Consider the following 18,134-nt stretch of genomic DNA (forward strand, 5'->3'; position numbering starts at 1 on the left):
GAGATTCTCTAACAGCAAAGAGGGAGAATTAAATCGGCTTTGCTGTTATCTTTCTGTTATCACACACCACACTGAAGCACTTTTTCCTCAACAGTCGGGGTGTGATCATGTGTTTGCTCTAATTTACTTTAATTTCAAGTCTGCACACATCACTTGGAACTGACTTCCAAAAGCTGCAGTCTCTCATTCTAAATAAAAGATGGAGACGATGCAAAATTGCTTCTTGAATAAAAGATGCTTCGTGGTTGGTTCAGAGCACCGCCTCTGGGTTGAGGTCTCCTCATGTGACTCATTGTTGAGGTGATTCCCCTTTTTGTTCAATAGATCAATAAGGAAACTCGAACCGACAAGAAAAAAAAAAAAAAAAAAGAAAAAAATCTGGTGCTTTTGCGAGTTGTTATAAACAAATAAGAAGAGAAAGTATTTATCATGTGTCACAGCGTGGATCCTCGCTCCCTCTAATCTCATCTCTAATTATATGAAGGTGTGACTTTTCTTTCTGTCTTTTCCCTCTCGCTCACAAACACTTGAAGTCATATACTGTGGGTGTAGTATGACATGTCACAAATTACAGCACAAGTCATTTGATCATAATTGGTGCCATAGCTCTGCACAGACAGATGATTGAGTGTATATTACCATATGAGGGAGGAATGAGCAGTTTTAGAGCAGCAAAGGGGGAACAAAAACCCACATAATTAAGCAGCTGTGCTTCTGAATTGCTCTTGATCCAAATCCTTATCAGGTTTTCCTCTTCGAAGAGAAAATAAACATCTGTCTTTAATTGTTTGATTGACTGCTCTCCAANACAAATTACAGCACAAGTCATTTGATCATAATTGGTGCCATAGCTCTGCACAGACAGATGATTGAGTGTATATTACCATATGAGGGAGGAATGAGCAGTTTTAGAGCAGCAAAGGGGGAACAAAAACCCACATAATTAAGCAGCTGTGCTTCTGAATTGCTCTTGATCCAAATCCTTATCGGGTTTTCCTCTTCGAAGAGAAAATAAACAGTATNAAAAAAAAAAAAGAATAGAAGATTCCCCTTGAATTTTCCTGTGTTGTATAACTGAATTCAACGTCCTGCATATTTGTTTTTTCTGCAGAAGTCGCTGGCTGCTCGTTAAAAACCAGCAAAAAAAAAAAAAGAACATGAGGACTTGTGGGAGGGATTGAGAGTAGAAACGGGGTTGAGAAGTATGAAACAGTGAATGTTTTCTGTCCCGATCCCAACAGAGAGGTGATTATACTGCAGCTGAACATCCACATCACTCCCAGTGGCTGCGACTCATTCCTGCCTCTCAGTGAAAGAAATGACAGATTTATTGCAGGTCAGCTCACAGCCTTAGCAAAGCTGGGGCGAAAAAATTTGAAGGAGTCTTCTGTTTTTTGTTTTTTTTTTTTTTTCTCCAGTGGTGTTGGGCAGACAAGGCCAAGGATGTAATAGACCTGTCAAGTGTCTCCAGAGAGGAGCTACAGAGGAGGAGAAACAGGAGATTAGACAGGAGGAGGAGGAGATAAGAGACATGGATGGAGTGACGGAGGCAGATAGGAGATCAAGGCCAGAGAGGGCATCAAGATTGGAGGAGTGAGAGGTCAGTTCATAAGAAGAATAAGATAGGAAAGTGTAATGTAATGACACGGAGAAGAAAAACATTACAAGCTTGTCTCTTGCGGTTCAAATAAGGTGTTACTTTTTCTAAAAACACACAAACATGATATTAACGTTAATACCAGCAACACAGATTTGGTGTATTTTTGCCGTCAGTGCCGTTTTTCAAATCGTGCTCTCCTTATTCACTTTGTCCACAATTTGGCAAAATGGTTTTCCATCAAAGATCGTCCTTGTTTCATTATGCATTTTAGCTCATGCATTTTTAAAAGTGTGGGCCAGAAAAAACAAATGATCACAGCCTGAGGCAGTAGTTGGTGGAGATAAGGTAAAGATGGTAAATTGACTGTTTCGTCAGTTCTATCTTTGAAGTTAAAAGTCACAATGTGAAGAGCAGAATAACATATTGAAGGACAAGTAGCCGACTCATGTTCAACAGCAGTAAGTGCCATAGTAACACCAAATATTGAGAGATAGGTCTTCCACTTTTAGAGATTGTTTTAACTAAAAGCAAAGAGAAGAACAATCGTATCACTAAATATCTGTTTGTATCCTTACAACATCTCTGCTGGTCTATAAAGTACAACCTTGCTTTTGCATGCGACCTTGCTTTCCAACTACCTATTATATCTCCCTCTGTGAATTCCTGAGTTGATGTTATGGCTCGCTGTAGCTCAGACTCATATTAGACTTTGTTCTTCCAATGATGAAAGTGAGTGTGTGCAAAGTAAATTAAAGTCCTAATGAGCTACAGCACCACAGGAGTTGCATCAGAATAGCTGCTTCAAACACACACTGCAACATTTTGCAGCGTGGAAAACATCTGGGCTGTGTGTGTCCAGCGTTTTTCTCCTGATAAATGAGCTCAAACTCCGAAATGCTGATTTAATATTGTGGGCATGCTCCGTGCACCACAAATTGGATGTCTCATTTTCAGTGGTTCCTGAACTGTCATGTTACAATTCAGTTTAAAAAAAAAAACGTTGGTTACAGGGTTGGAGAAACTTCTACTCAGATTAAGTTTAGTCAAGTAAAACAATCTTTAATTATCTTAACGCTTCATCAGCTACATAAAACTAATTGGACAAGTTTCCAGCCCAACTGCAATTTTTCCGACTTTCCTCACCGAGGAAGTTTTATCTGTGTGAACATTTGCATTTTCACACATCAGGCTCCTTTCACAAAAGTTTTGGGAGACTCAGCTCTTCTTGGGAGCATTGCTCATCCACATTATCGTGACATTTACACTGAGTGAAAGCATGAAAGACAATCAGAAAAAAATCATATTACACATAAGATCCCAAAACAACCGTCATAGAGGTTGCCATACTTGCACTGAGGCAGAAAACAACAACTCCTTAAGCACGACTCTTGAACCAAGCATCTTCTGACAATTATGTGATCTTGTAAAATCTGACCTTCAGAACTTCATCCTAAGAAATAAAGTGGCATTTGTAGCCCTGACCCCAGGGAACCGTGTGTGTGCGTTGTTTAAGACGTGTACACCCTATTATGCAGCTTTCCTCCGGTGGCCATGTGTGAAATTAAATTGACTTCTCAGCGCAGGGATCATTGCACTCTGTTTTGAAAGGAAACTAATGAACTCATGTTAATGAGGCCTTCCCCTTTACAATCAATAAAAACTGCTCATGGTGTCGCTCTAGTTGTGGAGCAGGACATACAGAGAGTGTCAGTCAAAGCAGCGCTTATTATTTGAACCCATTAAAGCTCTCATTTTCCATGCTGCGCACATGTCACGCTCAGTAAAGATTATTTCTTTGGTATTGATGAGCTGTAAATTCTCTTTGTGAAAAATTTCAAATCATCTCTTGTGAAGTTCCACACTGTAGCTGCTGTTGTTTGTCTTATTTTTTGGAGGTGGGGGCTCGGTTGAGAAACTGCTGATGGTATCAGGTGTTGTGACTCTGAATCAGAATTAAAATTTGAGAAGCGTTGGGAGCAGTTTTCTCGCTTCATGCTTCACATTAATAATTCGTCTAAAGCATTTTCTGTTCAGCCAAGTCTGCGGTGAAGTTTGATTAAGTTTAGGCAAGTAAAACTATTTAACTACCTAAATACGTCAAGACTTGTACATATTTACGCCAAGAAATGTAGGAGAGAATTAATGCACATGTGCATTACATGAGGAGTCGGTAGAGACAAACAACAGGTGGACCCACCTTTCCAGTGGAGTGCCATTGAACCATTGCAGAAGTTATTTGTTTATTCTGAAAATATATGATTTTCACAGACCGTTAGATGATGGTAAATGGACTGCACTCACATAGTGCTTGTCTAGTGTTATCGACCACTCAAATACACCCATTCACATGTACAGTGCATTCACACAGTGATGGAGCTGCCACCAGGGCCACTTTGGCATTCAGTATCTTGCTCAAGGACACTTCAGCATACGGGCTGGAGGAGCCTTGGATTGAATTGATTAGTGGACATCACATATGTAAGGTCCTTTAGTGTTTGGACTTTCACAGTTTTCTGTTTAGCTGCAGTTGTAAAGACACAACTTCAGCTGACAAACAACATCACCACAAGCTCAGCCTTGTTAATTTGGCTTGTAAAGACAAATTTTATGGTGTGATCACATTAGTAGTAATACATTTGCTGATCTCTCTGTTAGGTTTATCTTAAAAACAGTTTCATTGTAACACAAGTTTTAGTTCAATTTAGAAAGAGAAGATGAAAACTGCCCTGAGCAAAGCACGCCCCAGTGCAGTGTGAGGTCTCCGTCCTCTCCTCGGCTGATTACTGTGACTGCAGCAGCTTTATTGAAGCACAGCGCTGCAGTCTGTTGGCTAACAGCTTTTTTCCCGGTTTGGTTCTCTGTCTTTGGGGCATCTCGCTCTTTGACATCTTTGAACTCAGTTATGAAGGAGACCGAAGCGAGATTAGAGATTGGCTCGACTCCACAAACATGGCTGGAAGAGAGATTTGTTCCTTTCTGGTTTGTATCAGAAATGATCCCTCACTGTTCTCTCATTTACAACCATCGGTTCAGTGAAGTCGTCGCTTTGTGCTGTTGAACATTTTTCTGGGGATCAATAGAAAGTATGTACGCCTGATAAAGAAAGAAAAATAAACCTGTTTAATTTTAGATTTTATCAATTCTATTAATATTAGTGTAAGTTGCTTTGGATAAAATCGTCTGCCAAATGAGTAAATGTGATGTGATTTAATTTACTGTATTAATTTATCCTTTATTATTTTTATAAAATCTCAAAAAATACAAAAAAAGAGCCCATCCCAAATATCTTGTTTTCAGTGCGAACCCCAAAGATACATGTTCACTCTTTGTTCATTTTTGCTTTCTTCTCGTGACTATTACAAAAACAGATCTGGCGATGTGTCCTCTGAATGTCTGTAGTTTTATGCATATCCAGATTAAAGTTTTCTCATCACTTTCTATTATTAGAAGATTGAATTCACAAGATTATGCAGCCTTGGTTGAGCTTTGGCCACTTTAGGAGCTATTTGTAAGTTTTGCTATTGCTACATAGCCAGCGTCAGCATTAACAGCTGTTTATTTACCAGTCTAGAAGAAGTACTGCGAGTTCAGCATCAAACTTCATTCCTTCACACACTAAGAGCTGTCTCCACCGGTGGAAAGTAATGCCAATGTTAACTCTCGTCTCTATCGCATCTTTTCTTCTACTGAAGTTAGCATGCTAACCAGCTAGCCCCGGCATGTCTAACAATGACTCACTGTAGCCTCCAATCTGCTCTTAAGACGTAGCACTTCTCACAGGGCCAATTATAACCTCTTGTCTTGTGAACGCAGCGAGAGCCGAAGATCTTGTCAAGCCAGAATCACTGCCACCCGCCTCCTGCAAGAAAGCACATTTGTCAGCAGAGAAAACTTACCAATAGCTCCTTTAAGGGCTTTCAAGTTTATTTTTTTTTTGTTGTGACATGAGTTTTTAAGCAGCTCACATTAACCATTAGCCACCGAACCATTTACTGACGTGCACTTCAGTAAACAAACACTTGCCTTCATGGGGGCTTGAAATGAGCTTCTCCGGTTGAACGCTGGCCCTGCCCTTCACTCCTGCACACCTGCCCCCTGTAGTGATTAGACTGACCTCTACCACAATAATGTTATCTGTATACTTCTCCCCATCAAACCCTCCACTGAGTCGAATCAGTATCTAACCGTGTGGACTCAATAGATGTGCCACAAAGCATGACGTCTTCTTCAGGTGCTGTGGCCAGTGGTGCCAGGTCAACAGGTGTGGATAGGTTATTGATTTGTTAGGCCCGTCTCATCTTGGATATGTGTTGATAAGCGATGAAGATCACATGTCAGACAGCTGATATGTACTGTAAGTGTGTGAGACACATGATGGTGTGTGTAGGTGGTGTTAAAGTGGCAAATCTAACTGAGCTCATTCATGAGCTTGGGACTGGTTTGTTTCAACTTCCTGTTGCTGATACATATTTTATGCAGCATTTTCTGCATTTATACAAAGTGGTTGTTAGAGTGTGTCTTCAGCAGCCACTGACTAATGGTTAGTTTGAAGCAGACGTTAAAATGATGTATTCTTGAATTAAGCCTTTTCATCCTGTTTCCTTTTCTTCTTCATGGTCTCCTACCGTTGTTATGGAAATGCTGCATGGCAAAGCCAGCCCGCAAATTTTTCTTTACTGTCAGTGTTTGTGATCTCAGGCTCAGTAAGTACGGATAGTTCTTCAAGTCTTCAATCTTTGGTTTGAGCTTTTGATTTTTAAACTACAAAAGCATGTCGACAGTCCTGGGGAATTCTTAAACAACTCCATGTCTCCACGGTCTGTCTGTAGGTTCAGACAGTCGGTATTTCCCCAAAATGTAAATTATTCTGTCTCAGTTGTGGATAACCCTGTTAAGTTTGTGCACAGCTGCTTGAGTGACAGTTTGCACATGTTACAGCAGCCAGCTTCAGCTTTTCCATTGGTCAGGAGAACGGCACTGTCCGCACTGTCTCTGCACTTGTGTTAATCTGCACAGTGAAGGTCAAACATCTAAGTGAAATAACAATGAGCAAAACGACACATATAATGTATTTCGGTCAGAATTAGTGAATGTAAACATAGCTTGTTAATACCAACGACCATCGTCACTTGTCACCAAAACCATCGAGAAAAAGTCAGATAACATAAAATCTTGATATTAGAAGAACTTAATGTTAAAGTGCATCAGATATTAACTCAAACTTAACTTTTCCCATTTAAACTGATATTATTTGGACAGAAGCAGCGACACTGACAGTAGTTTACCCCTCTATGACATTGAGTTGCTTCCTTTCACTCGATGCTTTAGGGCACCTGAGGCCAGAGAGAACCTGTAGAGTGCAAAGAGATCTTTTTTTATCTCTATTTCAGTCAGTGGTTTAGAAAGAAATCATGTGAAATGGTAGTGTGTACCGTGTATGTGTGAGTTGCTGTATTGTTTGTACTGTATACATGTCCCATGTGTGGCATCCTTTCAAAGTTCACTGAGGTGAGACCAAAGACAGATTTCCAGCCCTGCAGCCATAATAACCTTTTTTCCTCTTATTTCCCCCTGTTGTCAGACTCAGGAGCTAATCTTTGTTGGATCTATAGTGAAACACTGAATTGAGTGCACAGTGAGCAATGAAGGGTCCCGGGGTCATTATTTTTCTCTTCCTCTCTTTGTGTCATCCATTTTCAGCTTGGCCATGTCCACTTGAGCGAGATCATGACTTTACTGAATGAGTCAGATCAGCTGTCCCCTCCCTCCTCCCCCCTCTCCTCCATAGAGCACAATTTCTCTGTCTTTGCCACCCATGACCCCTCATACTCCCCCGTGACCTTCCCCACCTCCTCCTCGCTCACCTCCTCCAACTGCACCAGCTCTCCGTCGGCCTCCTCTCCTCCGTACAACTTCTACGCCGTGCTGCTGGTGCTCCTGATCTTCTGCGTGGTGTTCGGTAACGTGCTGGTGTGCGTGGCGGTTTCTCGGGAGCGCGCTCTGCAGACCACCACCAACTACCTCATCGTCTCCCTGGCCGTGTCCGACCTGCTGCTGGCCACGCTGGTCATGCCCTGGGGCGTCTATCTGGAGGTGCGTTTGTTTTTATTTTTGGTTTATTGTATTTCTGTAGCGCCGGTGCTCTGACCCTCGCCCTGGTGCAGGGGGAGATAAACGTGGATAAATGTTTCTCTTTGAGATTATGTCATTTTCCATAAGCAGCAGAATACTTTCAGATCAGTATCAGATTTGTATTAGTCATGGCTGTTAAATGTAATTGATCATTTAATGAAATGGTTATGCAGTTATTTTCATTATCACTTAATCTGCTAATTATTCTCCTGGTTGACCATTTTAGAGCTGAAGCAACTAATCAATTAATAAATCAGTCAAATTACAGACAATTCACCAGCAACTATTTTGATAATTGATTAATTGTTTTAGTTATTTTAGGAAAAATAGAAGCTTCTCCGATGTGAGGATTTGCTGCTTTCCTTATATGAATATCTTTGGATGTTTGAATGCGTCTTCTTGGGCTGCGGGAAATAACAATATTATCGACCAACAAATGGAGAATCAAGATAATAATCGTCTTTAAAATGTCAGAAAATAGTGGTAAATACCCATTTGTCTCGTCAACAGGACAAAACCCAGGGATGTTCAATTTACTATCACAGACGAAGAAAGGCACCAAGTTCAAAGCGGGAAAATAAAAAACAATTAATGTTAAATTAAATGAATGCAGTTGTGTTGCATCCTGCATCACTCTGATGCTGCTGCAGCTTTCTGCATGATAGTTTCTACTGTGGCTGCTCTTGTGCTGTGGGAAATTAAAAGTTATCTTATCTTTGGGTTTGGTCCAACAAACAGCCCAAAAACAAAAACTGAATTGGTCTCACGTAAGACAGAAGAGAGCAGCGTATTCCCCCTTTTTAGAAGATGGGATCAGGAAATGTTTGGCATTGTTGCACGAGAAATGATTCAAATGATGAATCAATTGTCAATAAAAGAAGCAGATTACTTTCCTATTGATTAACTAATTTATTCATCCATATTAATTAGCTGTAATCAGTGCTAAAAATAGTTTTAACCCCAGTCTCAAGTATTTATGTCAGTAGTTGTTGAAATGGGTTCAGCGCAGGTCCAAGAAACTCACCCAAATAAAATAGATTAACTAATAACAGCTGACTGAGAATTATGAGTCGTGTCTCACTGATTATGAAAAAATAATGTTAGAGGGTAAAACACTAATTACTACGTCCAATACTTTCAAATCTAACAACAAACCCACATTTTTCATCATGATATTGGACTTACAATGAAACTCATAAATTCTTCGTGGCTAACGTGGGTGACTTCAGAAGCGAATCACAGTCGCCCACAGAAAAGAAGAACTGGGATTAAATATTAACGATACTCTATTAAGGGGAATAAGTTTGTACTGAAGAGTGATCCGGTCTGGTTAATATTAATGCTGCTCCGCTAGTCTGACAACATATTATTTTTGGCCCAAATGTATGAAAAGAGTGACGGAATAAAAGTCACTGAAAAGCACACAGGTTAAAAATGAAGGCGAAGGAAAAAATGTGTCACTCTGTCTTCTTAAAGGTGGTGGGGGAGTGGCGCTTCAGTCTCATCCACTGTGACATCCTGCTCACCCTGGACGTCATGATGTGCACCGCCAGTATCCTCAACCTGTGCGCGATCAGCATCGACAGGTGGATTCTCCCTCTGACTTTTCTCTGTGCTCTTACTCTAGTTCTTAGTTTCCCTCTCTGTGCCGGGATGTGTTCCTCTTTTCTGAGGATGTGTGTCGTCTCATTGTCTTGGGCTTTTAACCAACACTCATCATTTTTTCTGTCTTTTCTCACTATTGATCCTTTTCCCCTAAAATTCCCTCTCAGCAAGAGAAAAGGTTCATTAATGATAAATATGTCTTAAGTGATCAGGACCAAAATAACAAAGACGGTAAATCAATGTGTCATTTCTTTACTTTGCACCCTAAACCTTGATCTTCATTGGTTGAGTAGGAAACACATGTGCGTACACACACACACACGCCGACACTATAAAGATGCATCCTAGCTGTCACAGAGCCGCAGTGCAGAAGTCAGCAGGTAAAGACAGGTTTCCGCTGCGTCTTTTTACAATGTCCTCTGCAGTGTTTAGGGTTCATTTTCTTCTTCGTGGGTCGAGGAGAATGTGCTTGGTGATGCGGTCTTCCACCTGATGCCCTCTTCATGGGTCGAAGGGGAGGTGACCAGACGCCCAGCGGGCAGGCCGTCTGCAGCTGCGTCCTAATTCCTCTCATAAAGTGACATATCGAGGCTGCACCAGTTTACACTTGTGTAATTTGATGCGATGGCTAAAGATAGAGTCTCAATTGCTTTGTGGAAGCTGTAGACTACACGCTGCAGTCAGAAAGCTGCCTGGGCCTCAAGCCCCAGCAGTTAAATAGGAAACACTGACTGCAAATGACAGCAAGGTTAATGTGCTGGCAACTTTAATTTGAGGCTTCTTACATCCACGTCAGATTAACAGTGTAGGAGTCGTAGCCCTCCTTATTAGCATTAGCATAACCCCAAATGAAATAATCATATGTAGTGTAATTACTGTTTAGTCATTACTGCTGATGTTTTAAGGATGGCAATGCTGGTGTGTCAGTCTTCTCCTGATCTTTCAACTAGCGCCGACGTCAGGTCAAGATCTCTGTTTGTGCAGTACACCTGCAAAACTAATGACATTCCCATCAGCCTCACGTGTATGGGTAAATTCAGTTCAAATGCAATATTGTCCTTTTGTCGTCTCAAAGTGGCTGTGTACAGCTAGAGAGAAATACCTCACAAAATACAACGTTATCCCTTTAAACAAAAACAACTTCTGCAAGTAAATTCATTGTCCTGCACGATACTTGCATCATTTCTCCCTCACAACACTGACACATGTTCCTGAGGGGCGTTTTTTAGAAACACTAAAGTGCTGCAGCTCCAGTGTCTCCAGAATGTATGTTGCAGATTCTGACACCTGAAACAACAAAGACTTCCTGGAAACTGAATCTCTCGAAACCCCAAGTTTCATCTGTAGTGTCGTGAGTAACTGGGTGCTTTTGTCCGTGACCCTCTGCCCGCAGTCAGGATTACAGCGGCTCCCTGAAGAAGACCGCTCACACCTGCACTTACAGCAGACAACTCTAATTGGTTCTGACATGCTGCCAGTTTTTGTGTCCTTGTGGCTGTGAAACGAGCAGTGACAGCTTTAGTCTGTCTGTTTGTCTGGGCTCTCGATCAAGCGTTGCAGAGTTTACTTTTAAAATATGCGTGAATGTGACAATGAAGTCTGAGGATGCATTAGTGTGTGTTTACTCTGTATTTTGACGTGTGTGTCCAAATACAGGCACGGTGTGTGTGTGTGTGTGTGTGTGTGAGAGGCGTGCTTAATGTGCTCGGCGTTTGTGCGTTTCACGTATGTCCTCGTGCTGCAGATACACAGCGGTGGCCATGCCGATGCTCTACAACACCAGATACAGCTCCAGGAGGAGGGTGGCGGTGATGATTGCTGTGGTGTGGTTCCTCTCTTTTGCCATCTCCTGCCCTTTACTGTTCGGACTCAACAACACTGGTAAGAGCTACACGTGATCTGTCCACGAAACAGGGGGTTGTGCAGCGCTTACCGCTGGTCACAAATGTGCTTTGCCATTTTTACATAATTAATGACAGTCCGTAGCTGAGATTGGCAGCATCTACAGGCCCAGTGTTGACTTTAAAAAAACATGGAGATAGCAGTAAGGACATTAGATACTGTACGTCAAACAGGCTGAGACACTGAACTAGTTTTCTTGGAGCCCACATCCGAGCCCGTAACAATACGTAGGCCAAATAATATGTTCTTATTATAATGATAGCAATCACCATCTTTCTCTTGCTTCTCTTTCTCTTTTATTCTTCCTCCAGTTTTTTTTTTTTTTTTGCCATGGATGTAATCTCTTAGCGTGCAGTCAGACTGAGATAGCAGTTGATGCTGTGGCCAGTGTTGATTTCACACGACTGTAATTCCATTCTTACTTCACGTGGTAACAGCTGACACATTTCCACGACAACTGAGTAAAATCCATCCACTGATGAACCTTCAAGCTCCAGTGGGGAAAAAACACGGACAATAACACTATTACTTTTGCAGTTATATTAAATACTAACACCCCCAAATATTGAAAGAACAGAATCTAACTAAAAGAATTATGACTTGACTATGACTTTCCACAACACCCTAGATATTTTCATTGTATGCCTGAGGATGCTTCACTGTTGTAATAGTTACTAGCTCACAGTAACATCTGTAATCGCAGCCTTTATTGCTTAATTTCCTCATTATTGCTGCCCAGTCATATGTAAGAAAACAAGACCTTTTTCTTTAGAGGAAAAGTGATTTTGTTCTTTTTGATGAAAGAAATTTGGGGGCCATCATTTCTCTTTCATTAAAGAGCCGAATTGCAGGTCCAACATCTACTGTTGAAGCCACTGTAAAGAAAAACGTAGTGGAAAAAAAAAGTTTCCTGTAATGTATGCTAGTTTGAAAAAGTGAAGATTGGGTTCAGCTGTTCAGAGATGTTTTTTTTTTAACTTAGGTACATAGCCTTTTGCAATATCCTGGTCCATCTGTCCCTGAAATTCAATCTTTGATGAGATGATAAACAGATACCATACATCTGCTCATTTAACAAACCTTAGCGTGCAGTAAATCAGCACACTTTGTACTTGCATATCCATTAGCGCAGAGATACACAGCATTCAGTAACATTTCCGCCTGTTGTTACCGTCGAGGGAGTGACAGGTGACGTCTGCCCTGCAAACAAGTGAACACATAATCCTCGATTTGTTTGTTGTCTCACAGAAGGATCAGGAGTGAAGATGCTCCGCAGCTAACCTCTGCCTTAATGAAGGCGCCTGTGAGCAGGGACTTAAGCTTTGAATGTGCTCGCTCTGAACTCAAAGGAATCCACTTTAGAGTAAGTGGAAAACAAGAGGTGATGTGAGAGTTTGACACCCTCAGTTGTGGGTCTAAACACTGCGAGATTCTGACTGATGTAAGAACAAACTAAAATCTGTTCCACTCTCCTCAGTAACGGGTTGCTCGCAGATTACAGCACAGTTTGAAAGGTGTCTTTGGAGATTTTCATTCAAGTTCTTGTGCCAGTGTTTGTACTTAAATGATCAAATTGCATGGCTTGTGCATCATCACTGCCTTACAAATGAATTCAGATGAAAACAGCATCTCAGTTATTGAGTGTACAACACAAGGTCCAATTAGTAGCTGTTCTGGAGCTTTGGAACATATCACACAGTCTGCATCAGCAAATGCAAGAAAACCACAAGGTCAGTTTTTGAAGCCAGTGTGTTTGGGAAGTCGTTAAATGGAAATTTGAATTTTTCAATTTAATAACAACTGGCCAAACGCCATCTGCTGATGAAGATCATGTGGTATGAACCTCCAGCTGCTATTAAATGCATCCTGTGGAGAGATTGTTTTCTCAGTTGATGTTTCTGTAAGGTCAAGAATGAGCTTTTGTTTTTTGCAATGTAAGAAAATAGTAGAAAATACATCTGGGGAAATACTCTTATTTGATTTCTTCCTAAAAGTTAAGATGTGAAAATCGATAGCACTCAGCTACAGCCAGGGAGGAAGCAGGAGGAAAGTTTTTTTTTTTTTAAATTACATGTATTATCTCGTTGGTGGGTGGCACGGTGGTACAGTGGTTAGCACTCTCGCCTCACAGCAAGAAGATTCTGGTGGCCTGGAGTTTGGATGTTCGCCTCATGCTTGCGTGGGTTTTTCTCTGGGTCCCGGCTTCCTCCCACAGTCCAGAGACATGCAGGTTTGGTTAATTGGTGACTGTAAATTGTGAATGTGAGCACGAATGGTTGTTTGTCTCTATATGTCAGCCCCTGTGATGGATGGGCTTTACCCCACTCTCGCCCAATGTCAGCTGGGATTGGCTCCAGTTGTTTTTCTAACTACTTATTTGACAGACAAACAAAAAGCGAATAAGCATATTTCCCAAAATTTTTGAACTTTTCATTCAACATATTTCTGATTAAAACAAGATCTTGGGCCACAAAGAAACATGATTTGAAGGAACTGAAACAAAACTTAAATCTCGTAAAAATCCTCTGAAGGTTTCTGTACGATATTAATTCTCTGCATTTTCCTCTCTTCCATCTCTCCATCAGCCAGCCGCGAAGGCACCACGTGCAGCTTTGCCGACCCGGCCTTCGTGGTCTACTCCTCTGTGGCGTCCTTCTACGTTCCCTTCATCGTGACGTTGCTGGTGTACGCGCAGATCTGCGTGGTGCTGCGCAAACGAGGCAGACGCACCGCCCCGCCGCGCAGACACGGTCTGCACACGCAGGGCGGCGCAGAGGCAGGAGAGGGTCATCGGCACAGAAAGGTAGAATCCGTAATGGGATGTCGACTGAACTGTCAAGTGTTTTGATGATGCCTGCGTCTGACACACTTAACACCATCACATTATTCTGCATCAGCTTGTTCCAGCTCTTTGTTGTTCTACATGCTGTAGTCATGCTATCACTTTGAAATAATCCAGATATCTTGTGTATAATTTTACGCAGTCTTCCCCAAAATTGTTTTGGAAAACGATGGGATCTTCTCTAGATTTCAAAATAAAGTTCTGTAGGTTTGAACAATGTTAAGCTGCACTCCAAGCAAACCAACAAAACACAACCTCCTTGGTGGAGGTAACGCACAAGGCCACCGTGCAAGAGCAGTGACAGTGTATTACTCTGGTGTAACTTGAATATAATGTCTGACTTCAGCTTATATCAATATTGTGTATATGTGTATATTTTGGCTGATATTTAATCAGAAATCCAGCTAAATGTCAGGGGTTGTTATCAAAAACCGTATCAACTAATGTATCTGTATGTTATCATTTTTTTACTCTTTAAATATTGATATCAGCATCAACCTCAAATTATCCAGCATCTTCATCAACTTCTCCAGGATCCCCCTCGTCACCACAGGTTCTCCTTCTCTTCCAGAATAAGTGTACACAGCCGGAGGATGTGAAGTTATGCACCCTGATCCTGAGACCTGCCACTGCGGCCCCGCAGCGCAAGAAAGTGGTGAGTGTGTTGACCAAGTCGATGCGAGGGGTCTGTCTCTTCACCGTCACTTTGCTGTTTGTCCTCATGCAGTCTGCTACCTCTGCAGTGATGCTCCTGTTTTCCCTCCTCTCCGTCCCACATCCATTAATGTCCCACTGAGTCCCTTTTCTTCCCACCCTTGTTTCGTCTTTACAATCAAGCACCCGCACCTTTGTATGTCCCCCAGTGCCTACGCCCCTCACCCTCCTTCCTCCCTCTCTGTTTGTCAGACCCTGGTGAAGGAGGCGGTGGTTCACCCCCTCGAAGTGGAGCCGGGTCAGTTCCTGCCGCAGACCGAGCAGAGTCAGGCTCCTCCCCCTGCTCCCCAGCCCTCCTCCCACTCGGGACGGGCGAGGATCTCCCTGTCCATCTCAGTTGGACCTACCCCGGTTCTTCCTTCAACCGTGACACGATCGGCCCTGACGCCTCGCCCCCCCACCCTGGAGGACGGCATGAGGGGACGTGAGGGATGGAGGGAGCGCAGCGGAGGCAGAGAGAAATGGGGGATCACCAAGGAGAGGGTGAGAGGGAGGCTGTCACAGCAGAAGGAGCGGAAGGCGACACAGATGCTCGCTATTGTGCTCGGTGAGCGGAGGGAGGCGCAGACTAACTGTACACATTCTCCCTGCCTGTCTGACTCTGTGTGTGTGTGTGTGTGTGTGTGTGTGTGTGTGTGTGTGTGTGTGCGTGTGCGTATAGCTGTCTACTTTGTATACAAACTGGTCTACGTGAATGTTTAAGTGTAGTAAATTTGCTACATTTAATATCCTCAAATAAAAGATGGAGAAATAGTTCAACGTTTTGAGAAACATAGATGACAGATGTAACATTAGATGCGAAGAACATCGCCGCTCTCATATCGAGTTGTTAAATATGTGACTGGAGCCAGGGGACAGTTAGCTTAGCTGTGCACAAAGACTGGAGAACAGCTAGCCTGGCTCTATCCAACAGACACACAATTCACTTATCCGCACCTCTGAAGCTCACTAGTCAACACTTTACATCTGGTTGTCATCGATCTTCTCATCTAAACTTTCTCTCTCTAGAGAGAGTGAATAGTTGGACATTTGAATGTTGAACTTTTCCTTTAAACCCTCTCAAATCCGGTTATCTCACACAATTCAGTTTTACTTTGATCTTTCTTGTAATTTTAAGTTTCATATATATATACTGTATATATTTGAGATTTTAGGAAAAAGATTGTGAAGAATAGTTCATTAACAGACTCCATGAGAGTTTTCTGAGACTGACAAAGATCTTATCTGATAAAATGAGAACGTATGTAATAACTGTAGCAACTGACACTAAATCAATTTCAGCTATCAGCTAATTTATTTTGAAAGGTTTCAGGGAAATTAGCTGGAATACACAGGACCCATAAAATAAATTATTACCAGAGAAACCAGATTAAAATCTGATCATAAAATACCTTTTTGAGCATAAATACTCTGCAGTTTGACTTTTTCTTTTCTATTTATTTTTTATATTACCATTCTTTAGACGGAAGGTTTTGATGCATATTTGGAGAAAACCTTTAAGAAGAAAGTTGTACTTATTTCAGTAAGAGACAAATTGTTAAATCTTTAAATTTTCATGGCCTCCATTGTTTGTGGCTTTTCATTTGATTGTATTTTATCATCTGTTTTGTGATTTATGTGACACTGCTGCTGCATCGCTGCAGTTGGGATCGATGCGAGTCTCTCTATCTGTCTAGCTATCCTCTTTATGTATTGTTTCATCACAAATGCAGAAGTTGGCAGGATATTTCATTAATTATATCTCTGCATCATTTGTGTCACATCCATGTGGGGCCACTAATCCACTTCCTGTCCTGTTTCCAAGGCGTGTTCATCATCTGCTGGCTGCCTTTCTTCCTGACCCACGTGCTGAAGGCCCACTGCAGGAGCTGCTGTATCTCGCCCTCACTGTACAGCGCCGTCACCTGGCTGGGATACCTCAACAGTGCCGTCAACCCCATCATCTACACCACTTTCAACATTGAGTTTCGCAAAGCCTTCATCAAGATCCTGCACTGCTGAGAGCCACGGAGATGAAAAGTGTCAGCTATCAAGAAAAAAAGAAAAAGGCCTGGCATTTGTTTGAGATCTGACGTGAGAGTGAGTAGAAGAGAAGGTAAATAAGATCATGTTTTGATACGCAGGAAGAGAGGGATGAGAAAGTGGAGCGGGTGACTGATGAGGTAAAGCGATAATAGCTTTCTGGAAAATTAAAGATGAGAGAATTGAAACCAGCAGCTCAGACAAAACTGGGGAAAGACCCAAATAGAAGCAAACGGCTAGAGATGATGGCAAAAGAACCAGTGCGTGGCAAATAAAAAGACAGCTACAAGAAACACAAACAAGCGGGAGATTGGAAAAGGAGACATGCGCTGCGATGTGTTCTTATACTCTGTAAAGGGAATATGTGAGGACTGCGGATCTTGCCACAGCATCCCGACAGCAGGGCTCCACCTATGAGAGCCTCCCTGAGACGTGACTGTTTTCCCAATTTATCGAAACACTTGATCCGTGTCGGACTCTCGCTGTTGTATTTCCTCGTAATCTTGACAAACAGCATCTTGTTATTTGTTCGCATGTGCTAGTCTTTCTCAAAGACCTGGTGTAAGTCTCTGACGTCTGAGTCCAGCACAAGCTGTTTTTTGTTTTTGTTTTTCATTCTCACACTCACGGCTTGATCATTTTTCATACTTTCTTACAGCCCACTGAAGTTACATCAAAGCAGAATTATTGATTTGATTCAGCAGACGTTGAAGTCGATGTAAACACTTTTTGCTTTAAATAGGTGTACATACATGTAAAGTCTGGTGTTGTAAATAATCCTTTAACTGGTTTAGAACAGGATTCACAACTGTTGTACTTTGTTTTGAAATAATCGCCGTCATAATGAATTGAAACAACTTTTCTTGTGTCAACAGAGATTTTCTGTTTTTACCCAAGATGCTCATTAAACATAGTATTTCTTGTAAAATAAGATGAAATAAAATAAGTGGAATGGAATAAATAAACAAATCTGCAAAGCGTTGAAAGTACAACTAGAAAGCAATTTACTATATTACATTTGCAGTGGCACAGAGGCAGTAAAAAGCACTAAGAGCCCCAGTGACTGTAAAGTTACACAGGTATTTTGCACATTTGAGCAGGTGGTATTCAGACAGAACTGGTCAGGATTTCAGATGAGCATCGTGTGTTTTTTTTTTGTTTGTTTTTAAGTTTCTATGCTCTTCCTATCAGTGTGGTGCAAAATATTGCCATGGGTTTTTTCCTGTTTTTTAGTCGTGGGATTGGAAGATGTGCATATACTGTATGTTTTTTTTACTCGTCCTTCCGCTAAAGATACGTTGCGTTAAACATATAAAA

At 41.7% G+C, this 18,134-nt stretch overlaps 1 protein-coding gene across 1 annotated transcript; it reads left to right on the forward strand.

Moving 5' to 3' along the window:
• The first annotated feature begins 7,327 nt into the window (after positions 1-7,327).
• Positions 7,328-16,796, forward strand: LOC111235768 (D(2) dopamine receptor A-like). The gene is made up of 7 exons (XM_022764301.1): positions 7,328-7,693; positions 9,209-9,318; positions 11,082-11,218; positions 13,825-14,042; positions 14,653-14,736; positions 14,988-15,342; positions 16,600-16,796. Exons 1-7 carry the CDS (start codon positions 7,328-7,330, stop codon positions 16,794-16,796), a joined length of 1,467 nt encoding a protein of 488 aa, XP_022620022.1.
• Positions 16,797-18,134: the final 1,338 nt, after the last annotated feature.

The sequence above is a fragment of the Seriola dumerili genome, unplaced genomic scaffold, assembly GCF_002260705.1.
Source record: "Seriola dumerili isolate Sdu_G_001 unplaced genomic scaffold, Sdu_1.0 BDQW01000533.1, whole genome shotgun sequence".
Lineage (NCBI taxonomy): Eukaryota > Metazoa > Chordata > Actinopteri > Carangiformes > Carangidae > Seriola > Seriola dumerili.